Source organism: Anser cygnoides, chromosome 3 (assembly GCF_040182565.1).
Source record: "Anser cygnoides isolate HZ-2024a breed goose chromosome 3, Taihu_goose_T2T_genome, whole genome shotgun sequence".
Taxonomy (NCBI): Eukaryota; Metazoa; Chordata; class Aves; order Anseriformes; family Anatidae; genus Anser; species Anser cygnoides.
In genome coordinates this window covers 44,816,748-44,836,770 of record NC_089875.1, presented here as the reverse complement: position 1 = coordinate 44,836,770, position 20,023 = coordinate 44,816,748, and the positions used below count along the sequence as shown (strand labels likewise).

At 45.1% G+C, this 20,023-nt stretch overlaps 1 protein-coding gene across 1 annotated transcript in view; it reads right to left on the bottom strand.

Annotated features, from left to right (window-relative positions):
* CAPN9 (calpain 9) overlaps window positions 1-16,146 on the bottom strand; it is a 29,083-nt gene extending 12,937 nt beyond the window's left edge. The window contains exons 1-9 of the mRNA XM_048045938.2: window positions 15,747-16,146; window positions 10,470-10,539; window positions 9,921-10,039; window positions 9,142-9,275; window positions 8,389-8,557; window positions 7,117-7,200; window positions 6,817-6,902; window positions 4,934-5,011; window positions 487-647 (exon numbers count right to left, since the gene is read on the bottom strand). Of these exons, the coding sequence (XP_047901895.2) occupies window positions 487-647; window positions 4,934-5,011; window positions 6,817-6,902; window positions 7,117-7,200; window positions 8,389-8,557; window positions 9,142-9,275; window positions 9,921-10,039; window positions 10,470-10,539; window positions 15,747-15,959 (1,114 nt within the window). The 5' untranslated portion in view covers window positions 15,960-16,146. The remainder of the gene's footprint in view (window positions 1-486; window positions 648-4,933; window positions 5,012-6,816; window positions 6,903-7,116; window positions 7,201-8,388; window positions 8,558-9,141; window positions 9,276-9,920; window positions 10,040-10,469; window positions 10,540-15,746) is intronic.
* Between the last annotated feature and the right edge of the window lie 3,877 nt (window positions 16,147-20,023).

Sequence of the window (20,023 nt, the reverse complement as noted above, 5' to 3'; positions counted from 1 at the left end):
GTAGAAAAGATTTTGGGCCTGATATTTTATTAAGTTACCATGGTTTTAATAAAGCTGTCAGATGGAATTTTGTTCAAAATACATAGTTACAATGATTCCATAGTGCTGGTGCCAATATGGAGTAACACAATTCAGATCCTTGATGCTACTTCAGAGCCACATAAACATGCTGTCTGAGTTGGATTTTTGTCTCATTTTACACTTACTGCTGCATTTTAAGTGGTTTATTTGGAGCCAGTCCTGCTCATGCAAATGTAAGTGAGAGACAAATCAGATCCAACAGACTTGTGAGAAAAGAAAGCAGTTCTTCTTACCCCAAAGCCTCAAGTTGGACTGTATTTGTACCTTTGGCTGGTTCCTACTAGCTGAGGCTCAGCTGGCCTGACCTGCGTCCACAATCCTGGCTATGGGGTAATTGGAGAGGTGCCTGAGGGTGGGTAAGGACTTCTGTGCCTGCTTCTCATTTTCAAAGCTGCATCTACTTACCTAGAAAGTTTCTGCATCCTCCTGCAGTAGAGCCCCGGACCCAGCTCCCCTCATGGATGGTCACCTCCCACTTGTGGGCAGTGCTGTCTTCCAGGGCATCTGGAGTCAGGTTGCAGATTTCAACTTTATCAAAATGCACTTTGAAGTCTTCAAATTTCATCCTGTATGAAAGATGTGCAAAGGAACACGCAATTATTAACATTAGTGAAGGACGCCCAGCACAACTTCTTCTTCTCCACGGTCACAGGGCCAGACCACCCTATGTGGATCTAAGTGGTTTCAGTGACTGTGGAGATATGATGACGTACACGGGGGGAGAAGCTAGCTTTCATTCTTTGTGGTGTGAAACACAAGCAACCCTACTGTCTCAGTCTGATTTTGACATCTCTTACACCTTTCTTTTTACTATAACTCCACTGATTTTATTAAGGTACAGTTGAGTGTAGGACACGATGAAGTGACACTGGAAAAAAACCTACTGTGGAAAAAGATACTTGACCATCCCCTTCCCTCAGGCTACTATATCCTAGTCCTAAGAGCTACATCCATATTAATGGAGACACAACCAAAGGATGCAGGATCCTGCATGGCAGGCATCCGTACAGGAGCCAAGTCTGCCTACAAATCATCTGTGTGTTCAACACCAGCCACAGGACGGCACTACAAGGGACACATGGCAATGAATTAGTCAGGCCATGGTACGACTAGCCTGTCTACAATGCAGCTAAAGTCACGTTTGGCCTTCTGGTAAGGTGCCTAGACTCAAGTTGTTCACCCTTCTCTCAATTACAGGAGCATGGGACCTTGTCCTAGCAAAAACATATGCCAAACAGAGGGACAAAAGGTACGTTTGGGCTTAAGTAATGGCTCCAACCAGCCCTTAATGGTGATAGACACTGCTTACTGCTACTGTGTCACATAGATTGCAGTATAATTATTTTAAACCCAAGGCGGATACATATACATGTCCATGGGAAGGAGGAAGCAAATGCCAAAAAACAGTTATTTCTGAGTTTCTATGCTGGGCTGGTTGAACCTAGCCTACTCAGCATGCTGAGAAGCAGATATGCCATGTGATTTTAAGCTAGCAAGTAAACTGGCAAAGAGATACTGACAGACCTGCTGGCTGAGGAGCCTGGTATTCAGGACTGAGCAAACAGCCAGGAAAAGGGACAGCTGGAACCAGGCACCCAGCTGGGCATGGTATGCAGCCATGGGCTATGGGAACAGAGCAGAGAAACTGCTCCTCCCTGACATGAACTTCTGTAGCTATCTTTTTTCTCTGGTGACTGGTGCATAACAGCAAAATGGAGTAGCAAGAAATTAGAAGCTCTCCAAGACCACATGAGTATCTGTGGCAGAGGAAGATAAGACCCAGCTAGCCCTTAGTGCAGCTCACTGGACAAAGCTAGGTCAATTTTTATGGTGTATAAGGAATAGGTGTCTGTGGTAGCATTGATTTACACCTACTCTGGGACATTCTACAACTTCTTTTTAGGGTGGGAAGAAACAGCAGGAGTTGTTTTCCTGGGATTCGTCCTCTTTATTGTCAGCTGTTCTCATCTAATGCTAGCCTTGCATGTCACAAACACTGCTAATTCTCACTGTGATGCTCAGTACACTGTAGCAGGGGCAGTATAGCAAAATCTCTGTCTCTTGAGTGCTTCAGCTTCCTGGCCACACCATGCAATTTTGGGCTCTTTGGAAGCATGCTGCAAAGCAGATGAAGTAATTGCACTTTATGGATCAGATTTGGAACCTAACAGATAAAACACCTGCTTTGACTTTTGCGCGGCTGTCCTGAATTTGCACTGGTGAAGGCAAGAGAAGACTCTGACCCTCTGATTTTAGCAGAGAAGAGACTAGGGTGAGTGAGAAGCTGATTTCTTAGTCAACAGCAGGATGCCTCCTTCCTATCTGGTAGAAGCACCGTTTCATCTGCCCTGACAAGACAGATCTTAACTGCTAAAACACAGCTAAAATATGTTCAGGATAGATAATGAGGTCAGCAGGCCCTGAGCGTGTTACCATGAAGATTTTCTGTCCACCCAAATCCAAAGAACAGAAGGGACAAAAGGTCTCATCAGACCACTTTTCCCACCCCATGTATTCCACCACAGCCTTGCTGCCTTTCGGCACTGAGTGAAGCCACTCTGATGATATGATACTTACCCTGCTTTAAATGTCCCATAGCTTTTGGTCAAATTTCCCTCCCTACACTACCTTTCCTCCTAACCTTCCTGTTCTACCTAGGATGAAACCAAACACAATACATGAGAATAAACAGGTGTAATTCCTCTTCTGCTTCTTCTGTTTCAATTAACAGAAGTGAGCCTGTGCAGGAGAAATGACCATAGCGTTGTATGCAGTCAGCACATGGAATAAACCAGGTCCCAAACTTGTAGCACAGTTACAGAAATTGTTCATGAGTGCACAGTAGGTCTCTTGGTCTCCCTGTCACCTTGCAGACATCTTAAAAATGATGTACAAAGAGAATACTTGTTGAGCTTGCTGAGGGTGAAACCTGCCATTAGGTCTACTTCAGTACAAACTTCTAATCAGTACAAACTGGTTGTCATCAACAAGAAGAGCCCCGTTGTACCTGATGTTATACGCTAAGCACAAAGATAAAATGTGTGTCATGGAGAACACGTTTTGAACTCTTGAAGACCCAATTACTTTGCTACTCACTGTTTCTAGCAGCAGGTTTCAAAACACCTTACAAAGATCACCCCAGCTTTCTAGGGAGGCAAGCAAAGTCACCACCAGGAGTGCTGAACAGACTAGATGGAAGTCCCCTGCTGCAGAAGGAGGAATGTAGCTCATTCTCCATCTCCTCAGGTAAACTGCATCAGCAGTAGGAGCAAACTGAAAGCTGGAGAGACGCAGCTCTGTTCATCTCATTCCTCATCTGACCACCTTGAGGTCTTTAGGGGCACACCACATTCACTGCTCATGCAAAGTCTGTCCATGCAGCCTGATGGGGAAACCATCAAGGTGTGTCTTGTGTCTTAGAAGGAGCTTAGAAGGGGCCAAGGGGCAAACACTCCTGAGAGAAATACACACAAGTCAAAAGACATTAGGACAAATAAGTCTGATGGACTGGGTGGAGGGGTTAGCTTGGTATCAGACTTGCCTGACTGGTTTTGGAAGCATTTCTTATCTTCTGCATGTGAATTTTGTCTGCTTAACCCCTTCAGGGAAAATTTCAGTCCTGGTGGCTTTTGTTTCTGCTCTCAATGTCTGAGATGCTGTATGAAGAAGGCCAACATTTGCTTGGGTGTGCTCAAATTTCTTCATTTTTACTGACCTTCTGAGGACTTATTTAACTATGAGCTTAGCTCTGTTGGACAGATAACTTTCTGATGAATTTTGTTGCTCATTTGATGCCTATCTACACACCCGTACCTCCAGTACACAGTCAGGCTTTAAGCCGTACCCTGTACAGAGAGATGTTCTGGAGGAACTGGAGTTGCAGGTAAAGTCTTTGCCCCTTTTTTGTTCATCTCTAAAAAACAAAAAGTTCAAAACCAAACAAAAAACCACTCAAACTTTTTGAAAAAGATGGAAATGCCCTACTGCATTTTCAATGTCAGTAGCAAAATAACTAAAAATATACTGTGTAAAACTGCTCAAGTAATGGATCAGTCACTGGACCTACTTCCTTCCAGAGCTATAAGGGATAAACCATTTTATGTGACGTAATGCTCCACATTGCCTGCATTAAATCTCTTTCCAGACCAAAGGGTGAACTTTGGTTTAACTTGTGGGAAAGATCTGGAATAGTCCTGCTGAATACCTCTCTAGATTTACCTCTGTGTAAAAGAGATAAGCATCTGGCCCTGGAAAATACGACCAGACACACTGTCAGTAGTGCACAGCGTGGTTGATACGGGGTGGGGTGAGGGAATCATGTGCAAGTCAGCCATCTGCTCTGTCTGAGATAGTGAATTTGGCACGAACAGCACTTCACACTTGAAAGCAATTGCTACCACTTCTTTTTTTTCATCTTTTCTTAAATCTTTCCATCATTTCACACATATCCTGGTGTTCTTGTACTTTCTGTAACAAGTAGCAATGCTTCTAAGAGCTCCTTCCCTACCAGTGTATGACTAACATCAACCCTGAAGGCATTTCATAGGCGCTACAGTGCAGTACAATGCTCCCTTCTGTAGCGTGCGTATGTTCCTGGTAAGGATTTAAAGGCTGTTACAACCACGGGCGACACACAGTATTTGAAATATGCTAATGCCATTAACTAAACTGACCTTCAAAATACTTTTTGTTATTAAAATACACATGTACACACACAAAACATGCAGAACCTGTTTCCTCCTAGGAGGAAACTGAGCATTTGCTCACTCAGAAATTTCTTCCTTGTCACCCATTTTGGCCACCAGCACCTCGATTTCTGACTGGAGTCATGCTCTAAAACCCCACGGCTTACCAGAACTCTCCATCATCCAGTGCTGTCTGAGACAAGCGTTTCTGCTCTGATGGGCTGACCAAACGCCACTCCAGAGAGCTGCAAGAAAACAAAGCCAAGCTTTACTATGGGTCTATGGCATTTAATTTTCCCTGGCTCAGAACAACCGCCTGGACACATCAGTAGGCTGCTCTTCATCCAGAAGTGTTTTATTTGAGCAGCACACATAAACACAAATGGCCTTAAGAGGTTTCACGAACCCTGCTGCCACTCCACACGGCGGCAGAGACCCAGCTAATGTATCTGGAAGCAGGACTGGGACAAAGATCCTAAAGCTGCCTCAGGAGCGTCCTGCCTGAGTTATTCCCTGCGCTCAGCACTGGGACTGTTGTCGGGTGGTGGGATTGAGTAAAATATGGTTATCATTAAACCACAAGATTTTTGTAAGTCACACTCCTCCTTAAATCTGTTTGCCATCTGTAGCACCATCTCCTCTTTTAGGTTTCTCAGTAATTTAGGGACAGATGTTTCTACAAACTTGACTCAGTGGGAACAGAATAGGCTCTTTTCCCTGTACAGAGAGAATTGCTGGAGAAACTGGGATTGCAGATATAATCTTTGCCTCTTTTTTACTCACCTCTACAGATCCAGCTGTAGCAGGTCAAAACCAAACAAAAAAAAACACTAAGACTTTTTGGAAAAAAATGGAAATGCCCTACTGCATTTCCAATTTGATAGGATACACAGGGCATTTTGTGTTAGGTTTTCAATTCCAGCAACCATTGCAAAATGTTATTACAGATTCCTGTAGTCACCTGGGAGCCCCTCTGCTTTAGGAGAGCTTTGTACTGGCAACCAGAGCTCCAGAAAACCTCCCAAGTGCAGAGTCAGAGCTCCACTTTGCAGAAACAGCATTTTCAATAAACAACCTGAACTGCCAGATGCCTGTCCTGATCTTAACCTCTCTTTTTTCTCTTTTTTTTTTTTTTTGAGAGATATAATCATAAACATAACAAAGGATTTGAGCTGATGTGAAAATATTTCATTTATTTACATTTAAAGGAGGGCTAGAGATGACTATGTGTCTCAGCAATTTTAAAGGCCCAACCAGGTTATGGTTCTTCTCCTCTACATCTGTGTGAAAAAGAAAAAACTCAGGAGAAGAAAGTGGAACAAAAAGGAAGCAATTTATGTGTGTAAAAATGTATCAAAAAGTGTATGTTTGGGGTGGGAGGGGGGAATGTATTGTTATTTTTTAATGTATATATATTTTTTCTTTTGTAGTATTTATACTTCATTTAACCTAGTAGTAAAAGCAGACTGGTTTTCAGACCAATCCTATTGTGTTTCTGTGTCCTTCCATAACTTTAGCAGGTACCACATAGAGAGGGTGTCATCTAACTGTCATATATATCTATAATACAACCTGCAAAGTTCTTGCCTATTCCTAATATGTTTAGAAACCCAGAACAGTAAATGCAATGACAAACTCATAAGATAGAGGGGGTAGTACAAAATTGGTTTATAGATTATTTGTAGTAGGACTAAATATAGATGTTATGTTACAGGTACTACAGGAACTAGTTTACAAAAAAAAATAAAGAGAAAATCACTCCAAACGTATAATATTTACTATTGGAAGTGTCTTAGAATGAACTTATCCAATTTATATTAATGTATGTTTTTTGCTAATACTGGATTTTGGGGGCTAGACATCCTTGACAATGTTCCATTAACTGAGCAGCCTTGAAAATATTGAGGGTGACACGCTAGTATGGCAGTAATACTATTAAGCACATGCAAACTCCTGATTTATTTTTTTGTGAAATAACTGTGCCTGCAGAAAGCTAGACGTGGAGCAGCAGCTTGATTTTTGCATGGCCTGTATGGCACAGTGGACGCACTTGTCACTCCAAGGGCCGTTCCACTCCACCTGTCCCCAGGGGTTCCTTATCCTTATGAGCCGCACTTTCTGGCCCCGATAGCTCACCTGGGGAAGAAAGAAAAAGAGAAAATGCTGAGTGTCATTAAGCTGGGCTCAAAGTGCACTGCTACAGAAGATGTGGGAGGGAAAGATGGATGGGAATTTGAATAACTCCCCCAGGGTAATGCCTCCCATTGCCTAAAGCTGGGGGACAGTCCCTTGTCTTTTGACCGGGTCTCTCCTTGCCCTGCGCTGCTGACACAAACCAGAGGGGACGTACCTCATCGATGCCCGTCACGGAGTAAGCATGGCCCTTTATAAGGCCAAAGGGGGTTTTGGCTTCTGACTCGGCAGCGCTGCTGGTCTGTAATATGGAAAAAAATGTGAATACCTCTTTTCATAGCGAGATTGCAAGTAGTGTAACTTGGTCCCTTCCAGCCATTATGTGGGAGGTCAGCGGCTAACCAGAGCAGGGAAATGTGAATAGGGAAATTGTCTTTCTGCTCCATGCAGGCAGTGATGGTGCAGTGGTGCCCTTTGAAAAGGAGCTCCCTAGAGCTGTGGGGATTTCTCTTTTGGAGCATTGTACAGTCAGAAGGAAAATAAGGTGGTTCCTGGCTCAGATCCCTTCTATGTCCCTATGATTTTGTATCAACTCCATCCACAGTTCCAGGATATCGATCTAAACTCCCACTCAAATGTAGTTTGAGTCAGGTAAGGGACAGAAAAGGTGCTCTCAGGTGGGGTCAGGTGTTGATATGCTCTCATTTTGTGTTGGTGGGATTTTTCATTTGATCTGAAACTTTCTTCTCCAGTTGTTCATTCTGGTGAAGAAACCCGGCACACACTTGTTTCTGAACCACCTTTACCACTGAGCACAGTGGACAGGGAACAGCAACAGGATTTTCGCTCTTGCTGTTGAGCAGCTCAGGATTTTTCACCAGAAAGCCAAGGACACATGGGCAGCTGCTCCTACCCTGGGTCAGGCCTGCTGGCAAAGCAGTGTAAAGGCACCTACACAGCTGCAACCTGTCAGCAAAGTTTTCTCAGTAAAAGTGGGAGATTTCAGTACCTGGAGGGATAAATCTGATGCATTTTAAGCCCCAGTCCCTATTTACAAACTAACACACTGATCCTGAAAACTTTCTTGAGTCTCTCAAGACCCAGCAGATGTTGTTACAGAATCCAGAGATGAAGAAAATCAATTTTTAGTCTGTGGAGCCTTTAAGTCCTCACCAAGCTATCGCTGGTTTGTCAAGGGACCAAGTAAGACAGGATTTAAAGTTCACCCTCCCCAAGTGCTCATACTAGCATCATTATTGCCTTAAATCCAGTGGCCATCACCTGCTGAAATGTGATGAATCTTTTGTTTTCAATGGCTGTACTAAGGACTACATCGATATTACATATCTGTCAGTTCACAGCTATTATTTGCAGAGTTAAATGTATATCCATCTAATTGTTAATGATTTAACCACCCTTTAAAAAGTAGTTTTTTAATGCAGAAACCACAAAACTAAGCTGAGAAAATCAGACCCCATTTGTTACTTACATCGATAGAGCAGCCCACCATTGAGCATCTTTTCAGAGCTTTCTCTAGGATTTCATAGAAATTGTCAGGAGCCTTTTTAACCTCATACATTTCTCCTACTCCCCCAGTGAAATCCTCCATGGCTTCTATTGTGCTGCCTCCTTTCAGAGCCTCGTAGCTGCCATTCAGCCTGGAAAACACATGCTAACCGTGAGACAGGCTTTCAAAACTTTGAAGAAACCCATGCTTGAGAGCTTTCTCACATGGGTGTAAAATCACAGAAGGGCACTGAAGAGACGTGCCCCAGAATGTACTCAGGAGATAGATGATGTATATTGGGATCCTTCTGCTTTCCTTGATAATTACATTTTTAATTCATTCGTTCCTCGATATTCTTAAAGCCTGGGGCTTTTCTTTTATTAGTGTCAGTGACCATGTTGGCAAGGGCTGGATATCTTTCCATATCAGTGGCTTGCTGCCTGCCAAATCAGTTAAAAATCTAGAGTTGGCCAGAACTATCATCTGAGGTCTCAGCGGGGACACAAATGGTAGGATTCAGGCTTTTATCCAACTCTGTTGCTAACAGCTAGGTTTGTATCTAATGCTGTGATCGGAGCTGGACAAGCTCACAAGCTCTTTAGATCAGGGCAGCAGCATGTGCAAAAAAAATAAAAATAAAAAAAAAGCACTAGATAGAAGCTGTTCACTTGAATTGTGTATATTATATGTACAAACTGTAAATCATATATGTATAGTGTGGTACACCAGACTTACTTGGCATAGGCTTTCTCTAGTAAAGCACTCCAAAATTCGTTGTGTTCAGCTGAGTGCAGGAAAACCAACCGGCCTTTGAAGGTAGGTAATTGATCATCAATCACGACATCCAGCCACTCGTTGTGCTGCCAAAACTATTTAGAAGAGATGGAGCATGAGTTGGTTGACAGCATGACATTTTCTGAGTGTAGGAGATTCGTGTCCCAGTGCCTCTAAGTGTCAGCTAGTGACAAGGATAGGCTTGCTCAGAATTCGTATGTAAACCATTCCTTCCCGCTGTACCATGCTAGACTGCTCTGAAGGAAAGTCAATCTGTCTGAAAAAAAGTCTAAAAGAGTAAATCTGCACCATAGCTCCTTAGCTGGATAATGGCACTCACGTGGTCACCAGTGAGTCACATACAAGTGGTCACCAGGTGATTCAAACCATCTTCAAGACACACATATTACAGACCACAGCCGAACTCTTGTTTCATCTTTAAGGCCTTACATCCTAAGAGGAGTTCGCGTGGAAAATGTGAAATGATCTCTAAAGCCATATTTCTCTTCACAGAACAGACGTGGCTATGTGTGTGCATGTGAGAGGCTGACATAGCCCTCAAGATTGTTCCTCAAAACATAAACAACAGATTAAGTTCAGCAATCCCTCCCCCCCCCACCCCCCTTTTTTTTTGGATGTTTCCTCTGGAGTAACCCACAACCCCACCACAAACCAGACCACAACATGCAATTACCAGCTGCCCAGAACTGTGGTCATGCTGTGCCAGATTTTCATCTTACCTGGAAGTGAAATATTCCAGCATAATCTGGCCCAAAATTTTGATCCAGCGGTACCACTCTTGCTAGTGTTTTTTCATTCAATGTGAGAGAAGCTATGGCTGCTAATAGCCAGCAGTCACCTGTGAATTGAGAATGGGGAAAAAAACTCATTTTCCTCCATTGAGAGGAAAAGAAGATGGTGTGGGGGTGAGGGGAGATGTTGTCACAGTTAGCTGTCACCCCCGTTGAAAAGAGATCCTGCGTGTCCCCAGGAAGTGTGTCCCTGCCCAGCCAGGGCAGTCTGGAGGTGCTGGTAGATGAAAAGCTCCCTTGGGGTCACAGTACCCTTGCATGGGGATCCTTCTCTGGCCTTGAATCCCTCTGCACGAGGATGATCCCTGGCACAGATGGGAGAGTGCCACCAAAGAGGTGGCTGTGGGCAAGGTGAGCATGGGAGGTGCCTCCAGCGTCACTGCTCTCATCGGTTCAGGGGAAACATCCCCTCACGTGTGAGGATATTCCTGCTGCTCTGCGCAGGGTGCACGCATCCACACAGAGGGAATCACTCACCAAGATCTCCTTGGCAAATGTCAGTTCTCGTAGCTCCTCCAAGGATAAACTTGGGATCCTTGACAATGTCCTGGAAGAGTGGGAGTGAGACACAGACGTGACTGAAAATATGCCAGGAAAATGTCACTGTCACTCTGAGCCCAGATGTGAGCCCTGTGTGTGCATGAGCTATATTTTCATGCAGCAGTGTAAGCCACCACAAAGAACTAGATGGGGAATGCTTGTAATTAATCCTTGTAATTAATTATAGTGCAGAGCAATTAAAGAATCAGCTATCCTCATTTTTTCCTAATTAGTTGGCTGCTAATGAAAGGCTGGCATTCTTTATTCACCCATAGGCAATTGTTAAAATAGAGCACATCCTGGTCCAGAATCTCAAAGTTAAGTTACAACCCTGGCTATTTTTTTTTTCCCAACAGCTGAAAAAAACCAACACCCTAAAATTGGCAATTTACCTTCAAACACAGTATTAGGCCTTGTATTTACTTGCACATCATACATAGTCTCATGGTTGCCAGACACTATATGTCCTATTTCCTCCTCAGACAAGGAAACAAAAAAGGCAGACTCCAGCCTTGTTTGTTTTAGAGTCAGTTTTTAGGAGGAGCCAACATTACCCACCCTTGTGTGCTCAGAGGTTAGAGGGACTGCGTGATCACGGTGACATAAAAGCAATTCTGAAGTATCTCAGCTGGACAGAAAAATCACAGTGGCAAACCAATATATGTGGCAGGACTTTGCCTCCCTTCTTCCCTTTCCCATGAACTGTAGATTGAATTGAATTGATTGAACTGGATAGAAAAGGGAAGAAGAGGAGGAGGAGGAGGAGAAAGGAGAGCATCTAATATACTGCTGGGGGAATATTCCTTGAGCTTCTCAGTCTGCCACGATATGCTATTGCAGGCCCTATTGCATGAAATTCTTTTATGTAATCAACAGAAGCTTGTAAAAAAAGACAAAGAGGGAGGAAATATAGCAGAGCACACTCAGTCACTTAACCCCTGCATTTGCCTAGAAGGAAACAGAGTTACTTTTGGTTCCTGTCACTGCATTTTTTTGGGCTGTCAGGGTAGGACACAGGCAATTCAGTTCAGCTTCCCTCACTTACTCCTGGAGCATCTGCTGCTGGCCAAGGCTGTGGCCAGGACAGTGTCCCCGATGAACTGGTACTGCAGTTCTCATCTCAGCCAGCGAAGCCCAGCCATGCCCCTAAGGTAGCAGCCTGACTTTCTGTCCTGTCAGGCCATGCTCTGCTTTGCCGAGGGTTTGTGGATGGCAGTGGGCTGGTGTTGGTGGTGAGGGGGACAGTGTTTTACTGCTAGACAGATGAGGTTTTTCAGCCCAATTTATGGCAACCATCATCTTCCTGCGAGGTGGCTGTGCCCCAGCAGAGATGACCAGCATCACAGCAAGCCTTGCAGCTTGTCACGTCAGTCACCTCCCCGCTACATATTTATGTAGGAGGCAGGGGGGGACAGGGGAGGGCTGCTGTCAGCTGCTTTTTGCTGTTGCTGTAGGCTCTGCCCTCCCCAAAGCTCAGGGGGTGAAGCCCAGCAGCTTTTGTGACCTGGTGACTTTGGTGGCGCAGCAGTTTTGGCAGCACACAAGAAGAAATGATCACCTGGATGGCAGAGGAAAACGGCACACGGCCACGGATGAGGAAAGCAACTCTCTTGAGAAGCTAATCCCTCGGAGGAGATATTCAGGCAGGAAGCAGGTTTGCGTATTTTTTGTTTGCCTTTGCCGGGGAGGAGGTGGTGGCCAGGCTGTGCCATGTCCCCAGCGCACCTGGCGAGGGGAAACCAAACAGCACCTCCTCGTCAGCTGGCCCGCCTGCTTGTTAAACACACCCAGCCATGTGTGACTGTGACGGGATGTGAGCGATAAAGAGCACAGCTCATTGCCTTCAAACACCAGCACGACAACAGCTGATAAGGCAGCTGATCTTTAATAACGTGCCTTATTTTAGCGCTGTTGCTCCTGGAGAACACGATTCTCACAGCATTTAGTGTTACCAAGAAACTCTGCGTGCTAGCGAGGGCTGAGATAAAAAGCCTCTCCACTGACATGGACACAAATGCTGCTGAGTGCTGGGAGAGTTTCATGGCTCGTTGCCTGTTACACAGCCCTACAACTGACAGATGAGAAAATATTTTCAATCTCCCACATTTAAAACAAACACAAATTTTAAAAAAATCAATAAAAAGGAATTTAAAGGACTTTGAATGGACCCATGTCACATTCTCTGCTACACAAAAGAAAACCAAGAGCTATGGTTTATGAGTGGATGTTGCAAAAATAATAGTAAACTTAAAGGGATTTTCAGGCTGGATGGTGTAATAACATGTATCAGTGCTTTCAGCATGCTAAAAGACAAAACCCAGGACTAGATCTTGCATTCATATACAGCATATTCAAAGATTCACCTGCGTAAGGGTATTGCCTAGAATTAGGGTGATGAATTTCTCAGGGATATGAAAGAAGGTGCCTGCAACTCTCCTGCTGCTGCTTTGAAGCTATGTTTCTTTCGAGTCAAAGGGAAACAAATTACATCCTTTGGGACTCTGGCACACATTGGTAGAAGGAGGTCTAAGAAAAGATCTCCCTCTTAGAGATCTAAGAAAAGCTGAGGCTGAGGCTGTTTATGGTGGCCTTATTTTTGTGATTATATTTATCTTTCTGGTTCCAGCATATAGTTCCTGTCATACTGGTTGCCAGTGGCTGTTCATATTAGGAGAATTTCCTTCTTAATTCCTCCTGTAGACCACAGATTCAATTGGCATTGTTAAAACACATTTGTGTTTTTTTTTTTTTTTTAATTCTTCATTCTTCATCTTGTCTCTTGCTTTCTCAGATACTGAGCTACTAGAAATAAATGACAGATATACTAGCCCAACAGTTTAATTTAGATGTAAATTAACAGGACAGGACAGGACAGGACAGGGAAGGGAAGGGAAGGGAAGGGAAGGGAAGGGGGAAGGGAAGGGAAGGGAAGGGGGGAAATAGAATGAGAAAAGGGTCATCTATTTTTCAAATTATTCTAAATTTTTGATAAGGTGCAATTTCAAGGATTTCATTTGTAAAGATAAGGGATTGGCAAACAAAATCACTATATAGCTTTCTGAATCTTAGAGCACTTAAGATTTTTGTAGAAATCTAGACATTCACCAGGTGCAAATCAGTGCAGCTCACCAATTGCAGTGGTAGATGTACAGATCTGGGCTAGCTAGAGGGTCTTGTTTATTCTGTGTACAAAAGTTTGTGCCTGCAGGTATATATATACGTGTGAAAATAATGAGAAAGCTTCTCTACTCTCATTACTAATGAATAAACTGTAACAAGGTGTAAATCTGAGGACTAACATTATTTGGGCCTGCAATTACCCGCATGTACTGTGCTACACTTCAGCTGAGCCAGTGTAAAACACTGGTAGGAAGGCAGTAAAATTCAGCCACCACGAGAAGCAGTCTGAACACCAATACCTAAACGCAGGGGCAGTGCTGCTGGGATCGCACTGTCAAGGCACAACCACTTGGCCAGCTGAGCCGAGGTAATGAACCTGGCACGTGCCCCAGGCCCATACCCTGCTTGCAAAACGTTAACTCAAAATGGTGTTACAGTGCTTGTATTTACTGCTGTAAATATATATAAGTATATAAATGTAAACATAATTGTAACGTAAATGCAAATATATATATATATACACACACACTGACAGCTAATAGACATGAAACTGATTTAGCTTAAATGCTGAGGGGCTTAAACTTTGTCTTTTTGCATCCTTAAAGCTTCCCCTGAGCTTTATTTCTTGCTGTGCTGCTCACAGGAGATCATCTTTTTCTGTGGCAGGCATTGGAGCGCAAAGGCATAGCCTGTTTCAGGTAGCTTATTCATAGTAGAGGTATTTCTGCTTCAGCTTACAAACATCCTGAAGATGAGACTGGTAAGTACAACAGACAGACCACACTCCTATCTCCCTCACTACCACACACAAGGACATAGGAGTTACGTCTTTGAGCAAAGCAACCCCAAACCTCCAGCCTGCTCCTGGGGGCAGCCCCAAAGCCCACCTGGCCTTCGGGGCACTGCCAGACAAGATGGGCAGCAGTGCCTGGGGGTCTGCTCTTGCCTTTGGGGCCATCTCTTGCTTTTACATAGCTGAAACTTGTCTAGCAGTAATAGCTTTAATAATGTTCTGTAGTGACACTACGTTAGCTATCGGACACTAAGGCATTTGAATGTCTCTCGTTGTGGATTAAGTGAAGCCAGAACGTAAACACATTTTAAGCCCATTTTGTTCTTTTTCTCTCTTGGTACCACTATTGGCAAAGGAACATTTTCTACTGATTCTGAAGCTTTCAGACCATGATGAAAAAGAGAATAAATGTTAATCATTAACAAAGAAATGAAAAGTAGCCACAAATTTTCTGGCTATTAGTTAAAGCTAACTGGGGAGAAGGAACCAGGAGCGATGTTGGTTTTGTGATCTGAGAGCATGTGACTGGCGAAGCTTCAGGCTATCCCTGTGTTATTAGTGTCTGTTACGCAAGATGCATTAAGAGATACTCATCGAGCCCTTGGCTACTGCTGAATGGCTCAGTAACCATGGCATGTATTCATGACCTCTCAGTGTTTCATGATTGAAGCAAGTATGTCTCATGCTCTGAAAGTTTGAAGTTTTGAATTTTTTAGGTTTAACCTAAATTATGAATTTCCTCCATTAATGGCAGTTGTTTTTTAAACAGTCATATCATAATAATGTATTTTACCCTTACTTCCTTGCATGCCCTCTTATCTTCATCTTAACATTGCTTTTGCTTGGCAATAATGTAAGAGAGATGCCCGATTAGAAGTTCTTTATGCATGTACGTAAACATATGCACATAAAGTGTGGCTACACAATAAGCTACAGAAGGCAGAACAGAAGAAAATCTACATACAATATCTTAAAATGATTAAGCCAAAGGCCTTCGAAAGGACAAGAGAATATGGGAAAGGCATAGGATTTTACAGGATAGTATTAAAAAATGGATGTTTCAGAAATACTTTCAATAGTTATCAGATTTTAGCTTCTATTACAATGTCCCTACCCTTCCGCTCCCCCTTGCCAGTTGCAAGCCAGCAACACGCAGCTCTGTGGGGTGAAACCTTCCAACCCTCCTCCTTGCCAAGGATCCCAAACAAAGAGCAAAGCGCCCCAAACAATCATTGGATTTCCCTGCTGTACACGGGAGCAGTCCCACCAGATGGTGGGGCATGAGGACATCGTGTACTCACCCCAGGCCTCTTCCAGAGGAAGGGAACGGGTGGCTTTTCGCTGAAGAAGAGGGAGGCGTCGCTGGCAGGGAAGTCAGGGTCCTCGAAGAGGCTGCCCCTGCGCAGGCAGTCCTGCTTTAGCTCCTCGTAGGCTTTCCCCGAGCTGTGGGTGGCACGCGCCTCCCGCGGCAGCGGTGGCGGCCTGGGCTTCAAGTCCCGGAGTAGGTAGGGCATGGCTCCCACCAGGGAGAAACACGGGGGGCTGAGGCTTAACGGGACGGGGGTAGAGGGAGAGAGGAGAGGGAGCAGCTCCGAGCAGCGTGGGAGCAGCACGATGAACACCCTGAAAGCAAACAGGGAGGGAAGGCGGCCGGCTCGGCCACGCCAGCTGCTGGGCCGGGAGTGGTGAGGTGGTGCCAGGTCCTCCCCGGGGCAGGGCTGCTGTGCCCACCCGGCGGTGACGGGCCTGTGTGGGGCTTGGCACCTCTCCCTGCCACCCCTGGCTGCTGACTTCAAGGTATGGGGAGCCACCAGAGCGAAACACAAGCTGCAGGACGGGGTGTAGCCTCTGCAACCGCGGCAGGCTCGCCCTTTTTGTCCAACACACGAAAAGCCCGGCATGATGGATGGTGGGGCTGTCCCAGCAGCCAGGTGCTGTCGCTGTCGAGGGACACCAGGGCTGAGGTGTAAGGGCCAGGGCTGCTCTGCTGAGGGGTAGCCTGGGGCTGGCCCCAGGATTGGGGTGCTAGTATCTTGTGGGGACGGCTCAGGGCAAGGCAAGTGACAGGGTATTTTACCTGGGGGAAGGATTTTAACAGACTGTGCCTTGAAGGATTTCTGTGTGTGTTGTAACAACGGATTTTAAAACCAAATACACATGCAAAACTTGCCACTGAGTTCTGGGTTTCATGACCTTGTTCGTCTCTTGTGCTTCGTCTGCTGCCCAGCGTCTACCTGCCACATCACATCTCACATTAGACAGCAAAACGCTGTCCTGGAGAGGATGTCAGTCCATGCACCGTGGATGCTCTGAAGAAATAACGGCAGGGTTCAGAGCCAGACGGGCCTGGGTACTCCTCCATGCGTGGAATGGCAAGAGATGCTGCCCTGGGAACAAATTACAGTTCCTGTAACACAAAACACAGCCCTGAGTACAAACACCAGTCAGCCTCCCTTTGCTTTAATTGGCCCTTTGGTCGACCACTCGAGCTTGCTGCCAAGGGATGATTTATGGAGAGCAATTAGGTGAAACAGAATTAATTCCTTTCTGTTCTGCTATTTGTCACAGCAGCGCTGTGAGGAAAGCTTTCTTTTTCACAGCATATATTCCCATGTTTATTCCCCATAATTGCATCCATTGTTGATGTCTGCAGGCTCCCTCCTGAGACCAAGTTCCCATTGTCCAAATGTATGGATGCTGTCCAGACGTGTGAGAAGAGGCAGGCCTTGTGCTCCAAATGTGGCAGTCAACTGACCAAACTTTAGGTCTGCAGAACAGACTCCAAACTACCCACCTTGGCTTTTTCTACAGTCAGTATGGAAGAGCAGTGCCTCTAGGAAGTGATTCATTGTGTCCTCATCCATAAGATCTCTCTGGAGATGACCGTGTCTTTCATTTCCCTTTAGGTGAAGCCTCATGGACTAGCTGAGGGTAGATGCTCAGCTATTAAATGTGTATAGTCATGCGAGATGGATCCCAGCTAAGGGACTAAGGCAGGAGAAGGTCATAAGTGCCAACATGAGCCTCAGAGATGTGATGTACCCAACATCCAGCATCCAGTCAGTGGTAAAAAAACAGGAATGCGCTTTATCCCCAACATCTCTGTGTGGGCTAAGGCACGTTCTCACACACCAGACTAACGTGAAGGCCGGGGAAGGAGACGTTCAGCATCCAGGATACACAGCCTCCACACCTGCTACAGCCCAAGGGGAGTGACCGCATATCACCTCAGGGAGTTCCCACTTTTCAGAGTTCAGCTACAATCAAAAATGTGTGGGCTGAGCTCTGATGGGTGCTCTTTGTGCTGTAGGGAAATTCATAAAGTTTCTGTCCTAAGTGAATGCTCTGGTGTGTTAATAAGGGATGTTTTCACACTGCAGCCTTTCCTTCAGAGGGCAGGGACAGCTCTTCCCTCTCCTCACTGTGCTCAAGTCCTGACACTGCAGGAAAGTTCACATCTCTGAGATCTCAGCCTTGGTGTAAAATCTGTCTGAAAGTGGCATGAAGAGATGGCACCTGGAGAGAGCAGTTGGGAAAAAGAGGAGTGAGCAGAAAATGTTAACAAAATATTTCAGTTCTCAGTTATATACAAAACTTTGTATCTAGCTAGCCACACTCAAGTGTTTTACAAGAAAAAAGACTTCTAGCAGTTTTGCTCTTTTACCATGAAATCTCATTTGAAACCAGTGAGAAGTGCTTTTCTCCCCCAAGACATCTCTTGTTATTGCTGCCTCCTGGTGTGGTCTGCGGATCCTCAGGGACTGTTATCGGTGGGAGGAAAGTGAAACATGGGTCTTGGTCTCATGCACAAGAATATCTGCATCCTATATAGGATAGGATGTTGCAATAAATCATGAAATTGTTTTAGGAAAAGAGTGGACCAAAGAAACTGATAGCATCTCTAGCCTGATCCCTTCATTCATTGGTTTTGGGTTAGGGGAAATTATATGTATTAGATTTCTGTATAGTAGGGACTATTAAACTACATTGTGCTAGTTGCTGTGTAGATATGCAATTTCAAGATATTTCCTGCCCTGCAGGAACAACAATATACATATTAGGTATAAGGCAATGGGGAGATAAGAGAGAAAAGGGAAATGTTGTAGAAGTGGTTTGACCTCTGTGTTTTTGAAAGGTGGATATGGCTGGAAGGCTTGACATGAAGGGATTATCCTGATACAAATAAAAGGACAATTACACCTATTTGGTCCTGGCCTCTTTGCTGAGGATAACTGCAGGGATGCCAAGCAAAGCAATTATTTGTGTGGTATTCCACTGGGGACAGACACCAAAATATTCAGATACCTCAGGATACGGGCAGACAAGCAACCAATGTAGAAGGGCTTTAGTTCTTAGACATGCTGGTGCACTGAGAAAAAGCAGAGTAGGTGTTAACACTGGGAAGGTAGGCAAACACAGACGATAAGAGTCTTTGACACTAGGCTTTGTACACTTTAATTTGACAAGCTGTTGCAATGGACACACTGTGACATTGAAGCAAAGTAAGAGCAGGGCTTGTGACAGCCCTGAGCAATGAAGTCCTTTCTCCAGGGTTGCACTGTCAGGGGACAGCAGGTTTCCAGCCCCCAGCCCTCTCCCAGCAGGACTGATAGGGCAGATCTGCCCTTGCCCTGCAAAGTGGGTGCCTGCACAGGTGTAAAGGCACTGCTAGATGAGAGACAGCCTTCAGAGCAAATGCAATTAATTCCAACAGGCCACCTCTGGAAACCATTAGGCTCATGTGGTCTGCAGATATCTCTCTCTGAGCCACAAGACGAGGCAGGGCTTCAAACTGGCAGTGTAGCAACATCAGTGATGCACAGGCTGGCAAGGTATGCTAAAGCTGAACGCTGTTTTCTTCTCCATGCACCACCATTAGATGCCTGCTCCTGAAACACTTGGAGCTTTATCGGTTATCTGCAGCCTTGGCTCTAAAGCCTGCAGGGAGTGTGAGCACCAGCTCAACTGCCTCTGCCCGCAGACATCGTTCATACCACTAGCTATAGGTGAGGATCACTGGCAGCGAGGATGTAGGCAGCTCTCGGAGCCCATAGGCAAGTGCTCTGTGAAAGATGGGCTCTGGGACCCACCAGCCCGTGGCCAGGAGCAGAGTCTGGAGAGGTGGGATTTTGCTTTTCTTTTGCCCCAGAGGTGAGACCTTTGTTCCTGTTCTCCAGAGCTTTGGGGTGATGAGACTTTTCTCACCATTTTCTTGTGGCACAGACATGGTGCTGGAACAGGCGTTCCTGACATTTCCTTTCCCACCATCATTGCTATCAGGTCAGACTTCCTTGAATTGTCTCCTTTTCACTGAGAAGGCAGAGGGTCTAGTTTTTTTTCTGTGGTCTTAACTGCCAGAGACTCCCATTTTCTCTCTCTCAAGCTGTAATTCAAGGAGTAGAAGGAGACATAGAGGGAACCCAAAAGGCCTGATGTAGGAAACTATTAGGTCCACTTCTCCCTGGCATCCTGCATAGCTTCATGCTACAGCTCTGCCTCTCAGCCCCAGCTTTTTAACATCTGGCGTGTGCTTTTCTTAGTCACACTTACGTAATTCCTTCCCCATCAACACCAGGTG